This window comes from Leptonychotes weddellii, chromosome 3 (assembly GCF_054177405.1).
Source record: "Leptonychotes weddellii isolate Sample4059 chromosome 3, ASM5417740v2, whole genome shotgun sequence".
NCBI lineage: Eukaryota > Metazoa > Chordata > Mammalia > Carnivora > Phocidae > Leptonychotes > Leptonychotes weddellii.
The window spans coordinates 167,296,036-167,309,451 of NC_138371.1; the positions used below are offsets into that span (position 1 = coordinate 167,296,036).

The 13,416-nt window shown below is 36.9% G+C and overlaps 1 protein-coding gene across 5 annotated transcripts in view; it reads left to right on the plus strand.

The window, feature by feature from the left end:
• ITGBL1 (integrin subunit beta like 1) overlaps positions 1 to 13,416 on the plus strand; it is a 244,585-nt gene that overhangs the window by 164,063 nt on the left and 67,106 nt on the right. For all 5 annotated transcript variants that reach the window (XM_081815180.1, XM_081815178.1, XM_081815177.1 and 2 more), the window contains exon 8: positions 13,298 to 13,414. In XM_081815180.1, the coding sequence (XP_081671306.1) occupies positions 13,298 to 13,414 (117 nt within the window). The remainder of the gene's footprint in view (positions 1 to 13,297; positions 13,415 to 13,416) is intronic.

The following is a 13,416-nucleotide window of genomic DNA, read 5'->3' on the forward strand; positions in this document are numbered from 1 at the left end:
TTTGATTTTTGGTCATTCTGCCCAGTCTCTTGACATACCTGTTATTTTTTTTTTTATTAAGCATAAATACAATTTAATAAAATTGGTAGAATTTTGTGAGTGATATTATCTTTCTTGCAGAGATTTTTTTTTTTTTCTGGCATACATGTGCAAAGGCAGATAGAAGACCTCAGTCCAATTAGGGATTGAAATGACTTTTAAAGTGAAAACCTGGGACATCTATGTGATGTTTATCAATGCCCTCTTTCAAGGTCCCTGAATTCCAATTACTGTTTTTCTAGCTAGATGAAAAAGTCAAAAGCTCTATTTCATTTATTCATCTTTTAGATGTTTCTTTCTTCTTGCCTTAAAAAGTTTCAGATCAGATTTGACAAATGCAGGAAGGGGATTATGTGCATAGAAGGTAGAACTTATTTCCCTATGGTATCTTTTTCTTTAGGATTTTGGCCACTTAAATCAGACTGCCTTGGCAGCCTTTGACTTAATGTTATATATTGAATTTTTGCTAGTGAAAAATTATCGCTGAGGCTAGAGACAAAATGGAGATAGGAATTTCAGGTGCAATAGGAGTTTGTTGAAAAGTAATGTCAATATAAAATACCTTTTAAAGAAGTAGCATTACTTAATATAGAAACCAAGAGTTATCTGAAATATATTATTGGCAGAGGAAAAAAAGGAAAGTGGAATTTCATACTGAGGTAGAAACATATTAGCAGCAAAAAATGGAATACTACTTCCGATTATATAAGAATATAGAACATTATAATATATGTGGGTCTATTTGTTGCAGCCTTTTACTCTTTAAGTTATATGTTTATTTAATTCAAAAAATGTTAAACACTGTGCCACAAACAGATATCATAGTGGTACTTAGGAAATCCAAACTATTAGTAATACTTACAAATAGCTTCCTATTTCAGTATCTTTAAAAGTACTTATCAAATAGGTATTCCCAATTTTGAAAATTTTTAAATCGATAGGTTAAGTTACTCCCTAGATTATAGAGCATATAAGTGGTCAATATTAAATTCTGTCTTAGGTCTTTCTGAGTCCAGAGCACGAACTCTTAACTCTTATCAGAGATTCCCTTCTTAGGGAGCTTACACCTTGCCATGGCAGTGCCTTCCATTATGGACTACTCTGATGGGTAGAATGTTATTTCTTACAGTATATTAATCCCTGCTTCCTTGCTACTCTTACCTATTAAACCTGGTTATGCTAACTGTGCTGTAACGTACCAAAGTTAAAGTAAGGTTACTATATTTACAAATTCTAAGTTTATTGAATTTCTGACATTTTTGGCTGTGCAGTTCCCAGGCTCTGCATATGTTTGACATTGCTTTATTGAAACAATTGGCTGAAACCCTGAATATGATGTTAAAGAATATTTCCCAAAACTGAATGTAAAATGCGTGGGTAGGTATATGCATAATTATTGATAAGACTTTATTTTTTTAAAAAAAATTAGCTACATGGATACATTATGTCTAGAGTTTTACTTACATATTTTTAAATTTTAAGATATTTGTATTTTTAAATAATTTCAAACTTAGAAGATTTAAGAATAGTGTAAAGAGCTGTTTTCAATGAACCATTTGAGGATAAATTGCTCACATGGAGTTCCTTCACTCTCAAATTTAAATGTATTTTACATATACATTCTCATATGTGTATACACATATATATACACAATGTTTTCTCTAATGGTTTATGACTTTCAGAAATCAGCATTATTAAATACAGAAGCAAAAAATAATACAAACTGGGGCGCCTGGGTGGCTCAGTCAGTTAAGTATCTGCCTTTGGCTCAGGTCATGATCCCAGGGTCCTGGGATTGAGTCCCGCATCAGGCTCCCTGCTCAGTGGGGAGTCTACTTCTCCCTCTCTCTCTGCCTCTTCCCCAGCTCATGCTCTCACTAGCTTTCTCTCTCTCGAATAAATGAATAAAACCTTAAAAAAAAATACAAACTAAGTTATTAGTAGAAAATATTTCTTTTTGGTTTATTTTTTCTTAATTTTAAAAGCCTACCTTGTTGTTGATGGGAAATGTATTATGTATTGTGATATGAATCTCATTGTTCAAATTATTAAATAAATTTCCTGATTATCCCTGAGGTGGGAAGAAATTTCACACTTATTTCAAATCAATTTAATTAGCACTCCTGAAATGTGTGTCAAGGAAGTGATATATTCACTCATACTTCTGATTTTTTTTTTGAAAGTGACAAAAACCAAGAATTTAAAAGTGACTATGGCCTGATTCCACGCTACCTTCCACTGCCCAAATAGAGTTTCTTTTCTTTTTTTTTTTTTAAAGATTTTTATTTATTTATTTGACAGAGAGAGACACAGCGAGAGAGGGAACACAAGCAGGGGGAGTGGGAGAGGGAGAAGCAGGCTTCCCGCAGAGCAGGGAGCCCGATGCAGGGCTCGATCCCAGGACCCTGAGATCATGACCTGAGCCGAAGGCAGACGCTTAACGACTGAGCCACCCAGGCGCCCCTAGAGTTTACTTTCAAGAGACTTTCCATAAAAGCATTTCTCTGATTCTGTCAACCACAGCCCTAGTACTGGTGAATGGCATTTGTTACCTGTGACTATCTTAAGGCATTTGTCCCACAGAGTCTTTCATGGTGAATTACAGTGGTATATGTTTATTTACGACCTAGAATGGAATAATTAAAGTCAATACCAAGAACAGGCTTGGATGTGATGGGATTTATGTTGCAGAATCCCTAAATCTTGTTTCTGAAACAAGGGACTGTCTATTGTCTAGGTAATGGGTTCACCAGCTAGCAAGAAGGAGATTCTTATTTCAGTTGATATTGGCCACCTCATGATGGGCCACACTGATCAATTACTTAAGCTCCACATTTCCTAACCTCAGTCATTCACTGACTTTTTAACCTTGGACATGCTGATTGGTTTCTGGGTTACACTGGCAAATGAGTGTGATACTGCTTCCTAATTTATAGATATTTTGTTAGAAAAAAAATGAATCTTGAGTAATTGTTATTTTAGAAATGATCTTAAGGTTGAAATAATGAGATAATCTAATTTAGAGGTCCAATAGACCTCCTCTGTGACACTTTGTTTGATACATTGGAAAATCCTTAGAGAAAAGTGACACCTGGTGTACCAATTTCCCATTTTCTAGTTTAGACACTCTAGGGCAGACCACAGCAAATTATATTAGTACTACATTTGTTTAAATGTCTTCTTTCCTCACATAGTCCATGACTGATTACTTTAATCCTTGTGTACTAAGAAAGTACAAACAGAAGAATTGACATTTATCCATGTTTTTGAAAGTCATGAGCAACTCTTCCTTGGCTGGTAATTGTGACGTCAGTGTGGCTTGAATTATAAGACATCTCGGCACGCATTTTGAAATGGGAGGTGGAAGGTGCCTCTTCACTTTCAAATGTCTGATGATTATTTCATTCTTGCACACAAAAATATTTGTACTTAGATGAAATGGTACAGAATATTATAGTTCTCAAGTGCTTAATTCCTCCTCATAGAAATTTCAGGAGAACTTAGGATGCATTTGGCAGGAGTTTTTCTAGGGCAATCAGGTTGCTATGGTAAACCTATTATTTTAGGCAAAAGAGGACTGTGTTAGTAAAGTGCTAATCTCTTTTCTGTTTCATGTGAGCCTCTAATTACTATCTAGCTATTGAGCGTGTACTGCAAGTGTGGTTTTTACCATTTTAAAGAGTAAAGGAAAATAAGGTCATGGAGAGTGTGCCTGCTGTTACCACACTAGCAGGTGCATTCGATAATACAGTGCTCTTCCTAGTTAATCTCATTCTGGATCTGGAAATACAGGTGTTTGTTTGTTTGTTTGTCTAGAGAAATGGAATAGGAACGGAACGGATTTTATGTGAGTGCCTGAGATTCAAGTCTCCCAACGTGTTTTCTATTTTAAAAATGTAAATAATATCTATTGTTTATTGGGCGCTTACCATATGCCAGGCCCTGACTTACGTACTTTATATGCATTACAACATTTAGCCTTTACAATAACCTTGTTATCAGTTTTATGATTATTCCCGTCACACAACCATGATAAATTAGGTTTAACTTGGTCTTCCAAGGAATTACATTTAACAGTGGACATCCCAAGATTAGAATCTAGATTTATTTAATGTCAGAGCCCATGCTTTTAGTTGTATCAGTGCCATAAAATGTATTTCCCTTTTTCTTTACCTTACTGACATCTAACAAACACTTTGAGACTCATTCCCAGGTCACCTTTACCAGGAACTTTTTCTAACCCTGCCAGGTATGTGTGCTAGTGTGTTTTACCTTTGTTCCCTCCACTATTAAAAGTTTTAAAATGTCCTTAATTTTGTATCTTCAGTACCTAACATAATACTTGATCCACAGTTGATACTCAAAATGTGTTTGTTGAGTGAATGAGGGAGTGATCAAATTGATGCAGCTATTCAAGGCTGATGAGCCCAGTTGCATCTATTGTTGAGCAAGAATATGTGTTAGCTATGTGGTGTAGTTTGAGGGAGGTGAGAATCAGTCTCCACCTAAACACCTCAAATGAGAGCATATGGGGTGGAAATGATTTGTGTGTGTGGTTGTGTGTTGTGTTTTCAGTTATGGTTTCTGGAGATGTTTTCAGTCTTTAACAGTTGCAATTCAGGTCCATACATCTACCGTGTGGTATCTGAAAATTCCAGATTTGTACTCCTTCACAAATGCACGAGCTTATTACTAGTGGTAATGGAGAAGATTCAGTTGGTCATTAACACCTAATGAAGTATGGGTTTACCCAATTAGTTCATGAAGGGACTCTTCCCTAACTGTTAATCCATGAGATTAGGAGGAACAACTGTTTTGTTTATCTTTGTATCTCCTCATCTGGCATACAGTAACTAGTCCCTGATGATTTGAAGGCTGTGCCCTGTGGAGACCTGACACCTTAGAAAGAGAAGTTTGAAGAGAGTGGTGGGAGGAGAAGGCAAAGTCTAAAGATTGAGGGATTTGTTATGGTTAAGATTGTGTAAGAAGAGGAATCCAAGAAGAAAAGAAATACCCGGAAGAAAGAGGGAGGGAACAAATATGGTGTGTGTGTGTGTGTGTGTGTGTGTGTGTGTATGAGAGAGAGAGAGAGAGATGGGGGTGGTTGGTTGGGGGACAAAGGACTAGAGGAAGAATAGGAGGGGAAGAAAGAAGAAAAGGAGGAAGAGATATATAGCTTGAAAAACAAATGTCACTTTCACAATTTCACATCATTAGCCTAATATTAGTTTTGGAAAATTAGCTTGTACCAGAGATGACTATCTTTTCTTCAGGTAATGCTTACAGATACCTCTCCATTTTCATTAGGAGAGAGTCACCTGAGCATCCTTAACTATTAAAAAGGACAATCAATAATAGTTCTAGAAATGATGGAGGAATGAGTTAACCTTTCCATCCCCTCACTCATTCTGTGACCTTGAGAGACAATCTATGGATCCCTTTTCATTGTATGACCTTGAAAAAGTCACATGATATCTCACTCCCAGAGTTCATTTTCCTCATCCATAAATTGTAGGGCTAGTTGGACTTGATCGTCCTCCATGATTTTCCATCTCTAACAATCTCTAATTTTATGAAATAATTAAATGAATATTTCTACCATAACTGTGCTCTGGCAGTTAAAAAGGATAAAAACTAGTGAAATTAATCAGTAAGGTTGGGTTTTTTTGGTTTCAAATTTCTTATTTAAATTCCAGTTAGTTAACATACAGTGCAATATTAGTTTCAGTTGTACAATATAGTGATTCATCACTTACATACAACACCCAGTGCCCACCACAGTAAGTGTCCTCTTTAATACCCATCATGCATCTAGACCATCCCCCCCACCCACCTCTCCTCCAGCAACCCTCAGTTTGTTCTCTATAGTTAAGAGTCTGTTTTATGGTTTGCCTCCCTCTCTTTTCCCACCCCATGTTCATTTGTTTTGTTTCTTCAATTTCACATATGAGTGAAATAATGGTATTTGTCTTTCTCTGATTTATTTCGCTTAGCATAATACACTCTAGCTCCATCCACATCATTGCAAATGGCAGGATTTCATTCTAATTGATGCCTGAATAATATTCCATTGTGTGTGTGTGTATATATATATCTATATATGTATATAGATATATCTATATATACCACATCTTCTTTATTCATCGATCACTTGATGGACACTTGGACTCTTTCCATAGTGTGGCTATTGTTGATAATGCTACTATAAAAATCAGGGTAAATAAATACAGTTTTAATCTTCTAATTTTTAAAAATGTAAATGAGGCAGTCTACCTTTTATAAAGGTGTCAAGCTGCTCTTTTATTTCATCTTATAATTTAGTGGTACAGAGTTACCCTATATGTAGAATGACAGTCCTACTTAGTCCTACTTCTTAGTATTAAAATAATGTTATTTTATTTGCATATACCTTGAAGCATAAACCATAAACACCATAAATGACGGTTTCTCCAGGCTGTATCAGGTAAAATCTTACTAGCATAAAATTCCAGAATTTTCAAGTATTTTAGTGAACCAGGTGACTTCCCTTCAAAGTATAACTATTTTAAATTTGCAGTTTATTTCCATGAGATTTACTAAGTAATATAAATAATTTACTGTTGATAATGATCATTGTGTATTATTTCTATTGTGAATGATCCATTTTTGTCCTTGGTCTGTTTTTCTTGTCAGTATACATTATTGGTTATTTATATATAAGCTCATATATATAGTCATTTTTTATTATATGTTTTATCTGTGCAAATATTTTGTCTCAGTTTATTGTTTATGTTTCAGTCTTATGTTATTTTTTGTTTTAAATATTGTTTTGTTTCAGTTATTGTTTATGGTCAAACTTGTCGATTTTTTTTTAATGTTTCTGGTTTATTGTCATGTTTTGAATGGTCTTTCCTACCTGAAGGTTATGAAAACTCCAATCTATGTTCCTGTCCAGTATTTTATGTTTTAAACTTTTACATTTAAATGTTGAGTACTTTGGCAATTTATTTAGTTTAATGAATGAGTTAAGTAAAGGGACTTATTTTTTTTTGCAACATAGCTCGCTGATTATACCAGCCTTGTTTCATGAATAATCCACTATGCCAGGGAAGTATATACCATATTAATTTATAACATTATGAATCATTGTAAAGTAATCACACACCAAACCTTGACCCAGGTGCAAAAGTAGAATAATGCCAGGATCCCAAGAGCTCCCACTTGCCACTTCTCAATTACCACATACACCCACCCTTCTCTTAAAAGATAACCATTATTCTCACCTTTAGGTGTTCCATGCCTTGCTTTCAAGTTTTCCACCTGCATGTATATTCCCAAACACTGTGGTGTTTAGACTTGTCTGTTTTGAAACATTTCAAACAATATGTGTCACTTTGTGGCTGATTTCTTGCACTCTACATTATGTTCTGAAGATTTAGGCGTGATGTGGCAAGTGGCAATGCTCCCTTCTCTCTAAGGCAGTGCTCCACTTAAGAATATAACTGACATTTATATATTCTGTTATTGATGAACATTTGAGCCCCCTTTGAGACTATTAGGAATAGCGTTGTTATGATTGTCTGGAACATCTCCTGGTACAAACAGGTATACTTTTCTCCAGCAAATATGACCAAGAATTGAATTGCTGGTTCATAGATTATGCATATCGACTCTACTAAATAATGCTAAGCAGTATTCCAAAATATTCTACCAATTTATATTTCCACCAGTTGTAAAATATATGCCATGTGTTTCCAGACCATTTCCAAAACTTGTTAAGGTCAGTTCTTAAATGTTTGCTAATCTGATTGGTTGGGGATGGAATGTCGTTATGGTTTTAGTTTGCATTTCCCATATGATTAAGAAGGGAGTATCTTTTCAAATGTCTACAGACCATATGATATTTAAAAACAAATATTAAAAATGTTTGACCTTTCAGTTTCATAATAACAATAGTAAATTTTGCCAATAATGCTCAAAACAATTAAGCTTGTGGTATTTGGAAATCTCATTCTCCAACACTTTTATTTGGAGTTGATACCTAGTGAAATGAAATGAGCTATATGGGATAACAGAAATTACAGACTTATATAACAATTGTTTAGACTTATACTTCTATATCTGATCAAGTGCTTTGCACAAAAGAGATTTTTCATATTTGCTGAATTTCATATGAGAAATATTTTGGAGTAAGTGCATTAAGGTTTTAAATTTTAACCTGGTACTTATGCAAAAATGTACTCCAAGGCAAACATATGCACGTGTTCGAAAGATGTTTAGCTCTCTTAGGGAGTGTAAGAAATTTTAAATTAAAGATGATATTTAAAGTGAGGTATATTTTATTTATTAAAATGACTAGTTGTGCATAGCACTATAAACTCTACATTGTCAATCTTGACTTAGAGTTTTTCTGTATTTTAAGGAAGTGTCAAATTTGAAATGTTTAAGTAAAATCTTTTTAAATCAGAACTTCTAGGTAGCTGCCTTAGTTCATTAGTTTGCTAATGTATAAGCCTTAAAATACAATTCATAGGGATTTCAGTCCTTTATAAAATGATATCATTGGACTGACTTTTTGTGTGTGCTCCAAGATTATCTGCTTTTTAAAAATGTAGTAGGAATGGGCAGACTCAGTGTAAAGTTCACATAAGTTTTGGTTGGATGATATTGATGATGTTGCCTGAATTAATTTCTTAGTTATTTCTGTCCTTTCCATCTGTTCCTGAATTATCTTTTCAAAAATTACTTGGCTTATTTGTATTTCTTTGAGTATATCTTTCTTTAGATTTTCCTCTCAATTTGTTTAAAAAAAATAGCATTTATTAGTGCTAGACATGCCAACTTCCATTATCCTTCATTCTTACTTATGTGAATATTGATAGTCATTTGAGAAGCCACATTTATAGCTCACAACACTAAAGCAGTCACTGAAATAATAATATCATTTAGCAAATAAAGGAAAGAGATTGGACTCAATTTCTTATTAAAAAAGACAATAAATCTGTATGTCAGGGTTTCCTACTCCATCAACAGAGAACTTTGCTGGCTGCCAACAGGACACAAATCTCACTGTCAGCCTGGACCACAAGAAGTTCAGTATTTAGGGTCTGATTCAAGCATGTACTTATCCAGTATGAAGTTTGCATTCAGTGATCTACTAGTGGTGTGAACAAATTACTGTGGGATCAGAGAGAAAGAACACGTGTTCCAGGGAACCAAATAGGGATGACAAGGAAGGTTTCATAGAGGACAGGAGATCTGCACTGGAACAGTGGGTCAGATTGTACAGAGAAAGTGGTAGAGCTCACAGCAGAGAGAAGAAATGGAGCAAAAAGCAAAGTCTCTGAACATGAGTGCACTGTGAACATCGAATATATGCTTCGAAATGTGAGTTGGACCAGGTGTGGAGAGCTCTGTTAAGGAATTTCATCTCTGCCTTGAAGGTCTATGGGGACTATCATGTGAAAGGCCATTACATAATTAAAGGCATGTTTTAAGGAATGGATCTCAGGGAGAGGCGTGGGGGGTGCTAACTGGGTGATGGGCACTAAGGAGGGCACATGATGTAATGAGCATGTTATATAAGACTGATGAATCACTGAACTCTATACCTGAAACTAATAATACACTGTATGTTAATTAATTGAATTGAATTTTTTTTCTAAAAAGTGAATCTCATGAAATTTCAAATTGGAAGGAGAAGAATAGTTCATTAAAAGAAGGAAGGAATCAACTGTCATCAGGTGTTTTTAAGATTTGGTGACAGATCAAATGATGGTGACCTTCTCCTGATAACAGGACACAGGAAGAGAAGTATGTGTGTAAATAAAGAGGATGAGGTTGCTGTGGGACAGATTTCATTGATGTAACTGTGGGAGACACAAATGAAGGCTTTCTGGCAATTGGAAAGGCGCATGTATTCTGGGAGAGACATCCAATTCTAAATTCAAGTTCAACCATTAAAGCTCATGTGTTGTGGGAATATTATTACTAAACCATTCACATGTGATTATTGTTTATTGCATCTGTTCAATAAATACTGATTCAGACATCATGAGGACACATGAGAAGGCAGTTGATTCTGCTGTATTTGTGCAGGTGTGTGAGTAGGAGGGTGCAAGTATCACTGATTTGGTGACATTTACTTTGGATCTTAAAAGATGAGTAGAAATTTACCTGGCAAGTATATGTCTTGGTAGTGACTAGACTTAAGTTGTGAACTAAGACAGCAAAATAATGCACTTTAAAATGTGGACCACATGAACAATTTACTCTTCTTTACCTTTCTATCTGTAATACATTAGCCTGTCTTGATTCTTGATTTTTTTGCCTTTCCATATGAAGTTACTATAGCCTAGAAACTGTGTTAGAGCTATATCTATAAAGTAATTCAGCTAAGAGTTGGCTTGATAGAGCTTTTGAAAACTCCAGCAGATACATGACCAAAAAGACCCCCCAAAAAACCAAGAATTGCAAAGTGACTAATTATACTCTGATATTTGAAAAAGATACATGAATTACAATCTACTAGGGGAAAAAAAATGGACCTACGGCCAAATATGAACACTTTGCAATCTAACTTTATAGAAGAAATACAAGACAAACTATCCAAAATGAAAACAATGAAATGTAGATATTTGAACGTATATGCCACTATTTATTTATTTATTTACGAAGGAGAGAGAGCATGAGGGTAAGCAGCAGGGAGGGACAGAGGGAGAGGGAGAGAGAGAATCCCAAGCAGGCTCCACGCCCAGCACGGAGCCCGACACGGATCTCAGGACCCTGAGATCATGACCCGAGCCGAAACCAAGAGTCAGATGCTTAATGGATTATATCACCCAGGTGCCTCTGTATGCCAGTATTTAGATCATCCTTTCCAAAGAGGCATAGAGACCAACAATGCATATCCGGGAAACTTCCCGAATGCCTTAAAACGTTAATAAAATTGTCACCGTAAACATACACCCTCAAGCTTAAAAATCTGTGTTGCCTTGATAATTAGGACTGCATTCCTTCTCAGGAATAATGTGGTTGATGTTTCCCGTATCTGTTCATGAAGGACTAGTCAACCGCACGTGGTTGTACTGCTCATGGCTGTACAGTTAGTCTCTGTGTCTCCAGAGTCCAGATTTTCGTTGTCATTCACACACACACACACCCCATGATGATGATGGCAAGTATGTTTGTGGACACCAGGAGGTCACTGGGGATCAGGAAGAACGGGTTCCAGCACCAACCCCGCTTATGTCTACTTCACTGGCCTTAGACAGGTCATTCAGCATCAGCTTGGTTGGGTTCCTCATCTGGTAAATAAACTGTGGGAAGTCATGGATCCTCCTGACATTGTACAAAAAAAGAAATGTGTGCTGGTACATATTTCCAAGGAGAGATCTGAGGTCTACCAGTTAGACTTCTTGTCTGTGGCCAACAGAGACTGACTTCATTAACTGGGATGGAGAAGGATTTTATGAGAAGGGTTTAGGCGCCGAGTGCAAGCGTGGACAACCAGTTCATGCAGCACTCCAGGGACGCAAGGCCCTGCCAACAACTCACCCCTCCCGCCATTACTTTGTGCCAAGTTCCTCAGCTCCTGGATGCTCACTGCTGCGCTTGCTGTTGCTTGTGGTCCTTTGCCACAGACCCTGCGTCTTCGCTCTCACCCGCGAGAAGCAAAGCCCTGGCCAAGAGTGTCTACTGGGTCCCTCTTCTGTCCACCAGGGCATAGGGAGAGGGAGTATCACTGGGGAAGGAGAGGGACTCTGCCTCCTGCTGAACTTGGGCCTGTCTCCAAGTGGGAAGAGAGACTGGCTGAAAAGCAGCCAGAACCACACTATCTATTGCAATATCTTTCACCAGATTCTCAAAGGGACAGTGACCCTACCACTTCCGCCAGAAAAGATTATGAATCACTGCATTAGATTATCTTTAATTACAGCTCTGAAATTATATGATTCTGAATACTAATCTTCCTTTCTTCCATCATCTACCAACTCAGAATTTCTTTAACAAGATACAAATGCAGCACCAGAATGACTAACAACATTGTAGGGTCAGCCCCGAAGCATCTTATGATCATTTCAGTGGGTGTGTAATTATGATGGTTGGGCTAATGACAGAGAGTAACAGATGTCTCAGGGTAGTCACCCAGCTGAGTGTCTGCCAAACCAGCGCCAATTCCGCAGGCAGAAGGAATTTTCTTGCTCATACCTTGTGGTGCTGCACTGGGTATGTTAAGGTGCAGTCTGGCTTCATGGTTAAGTGCACAAGCTTTAAGGTTAATGAGGATGGATATAAATTTTGAATCTATTCCTTATGAGCTGGTTTGCCGTAGGAAAGGAACTTGGCCTCGGTATGTCTCTGTTTCCTGTTTAGTAAAATGACAGTGATAATGCTAGTCAGTGAGTGAAATGGTGAAAACAAAATGATGGAATTGAAAGAATTATAGTGTTTGACACATAGTTACAGCCCAAGAAATAACGATGACAGCCATAATGATAATAGTTAAGGAATTCCCAGACTGTGAACCAAACTCATTTCAAAAAAATGTTTATACTTTAAAATTTTAAGTCAAGAATAATAAAGGTATTTAGGTATTTAGGTCATGCACTTTGATATGCATTCCATGGTAAAATGAGTTCTATAAATTATAAAATTGTTGCCTATAAATAGTCATAAAACATCGCCTTGAAATGTACCAATGAGCATTTTTTTTTTCTTATGTGGCCAATAGACCCAAAATAAAAATATATAAAAACATTTTTAAATGACATTATACTAAATTAAGTCAAAATATATACCACTTGGGGCGCCTGGGTGGCTCAGTTGGTTAAGCGACTGCCTTCGGCTCAGGTCATGATCCTGGAGTCCCGGGATCGAGTCCCGCATCAGGCTCCCTGCTCGGCGGGGAGTCTGCTTCTCCCTCTGACCCTCCTCCCTCTCATGCTCTCTGTCTCTCATTCTCTCTCTCTCACATAAATAAATAAAATCTTTAAAATATATATATATATACCACTTGGTATTATCAAATGAAGTTGAATATGAAATACCCAGAGGGTTTCATAACTGAATTAGTCTTCAAAAATGAATGAAACAAGTGTCACTTCAGTCCCCCCAGCCTCTGTGGCTCTTGTGCTTGGGCCTCAGCTTACTGGAGGCAGGTAAGAAAAGTTATTTGCCGAACTGTTTAACCAGGCTTCACGGTGTGCTTGTGTCCTTGGGAAGCCCGGCCGATTCTGGGACGCTCCTAAGCCATGTGCTCTCCCTGCGCGTTTTGCAGGTAAATGCGAATGCGGCAAGTGCACCTGCTACCCTCCGGGAGACCGCAGGGTGTACGGCAAGACGTGTGAGTGTGATGACCGCCGCTGTGAAGACCTGGACGGTGCCGTCTGTGGGGGT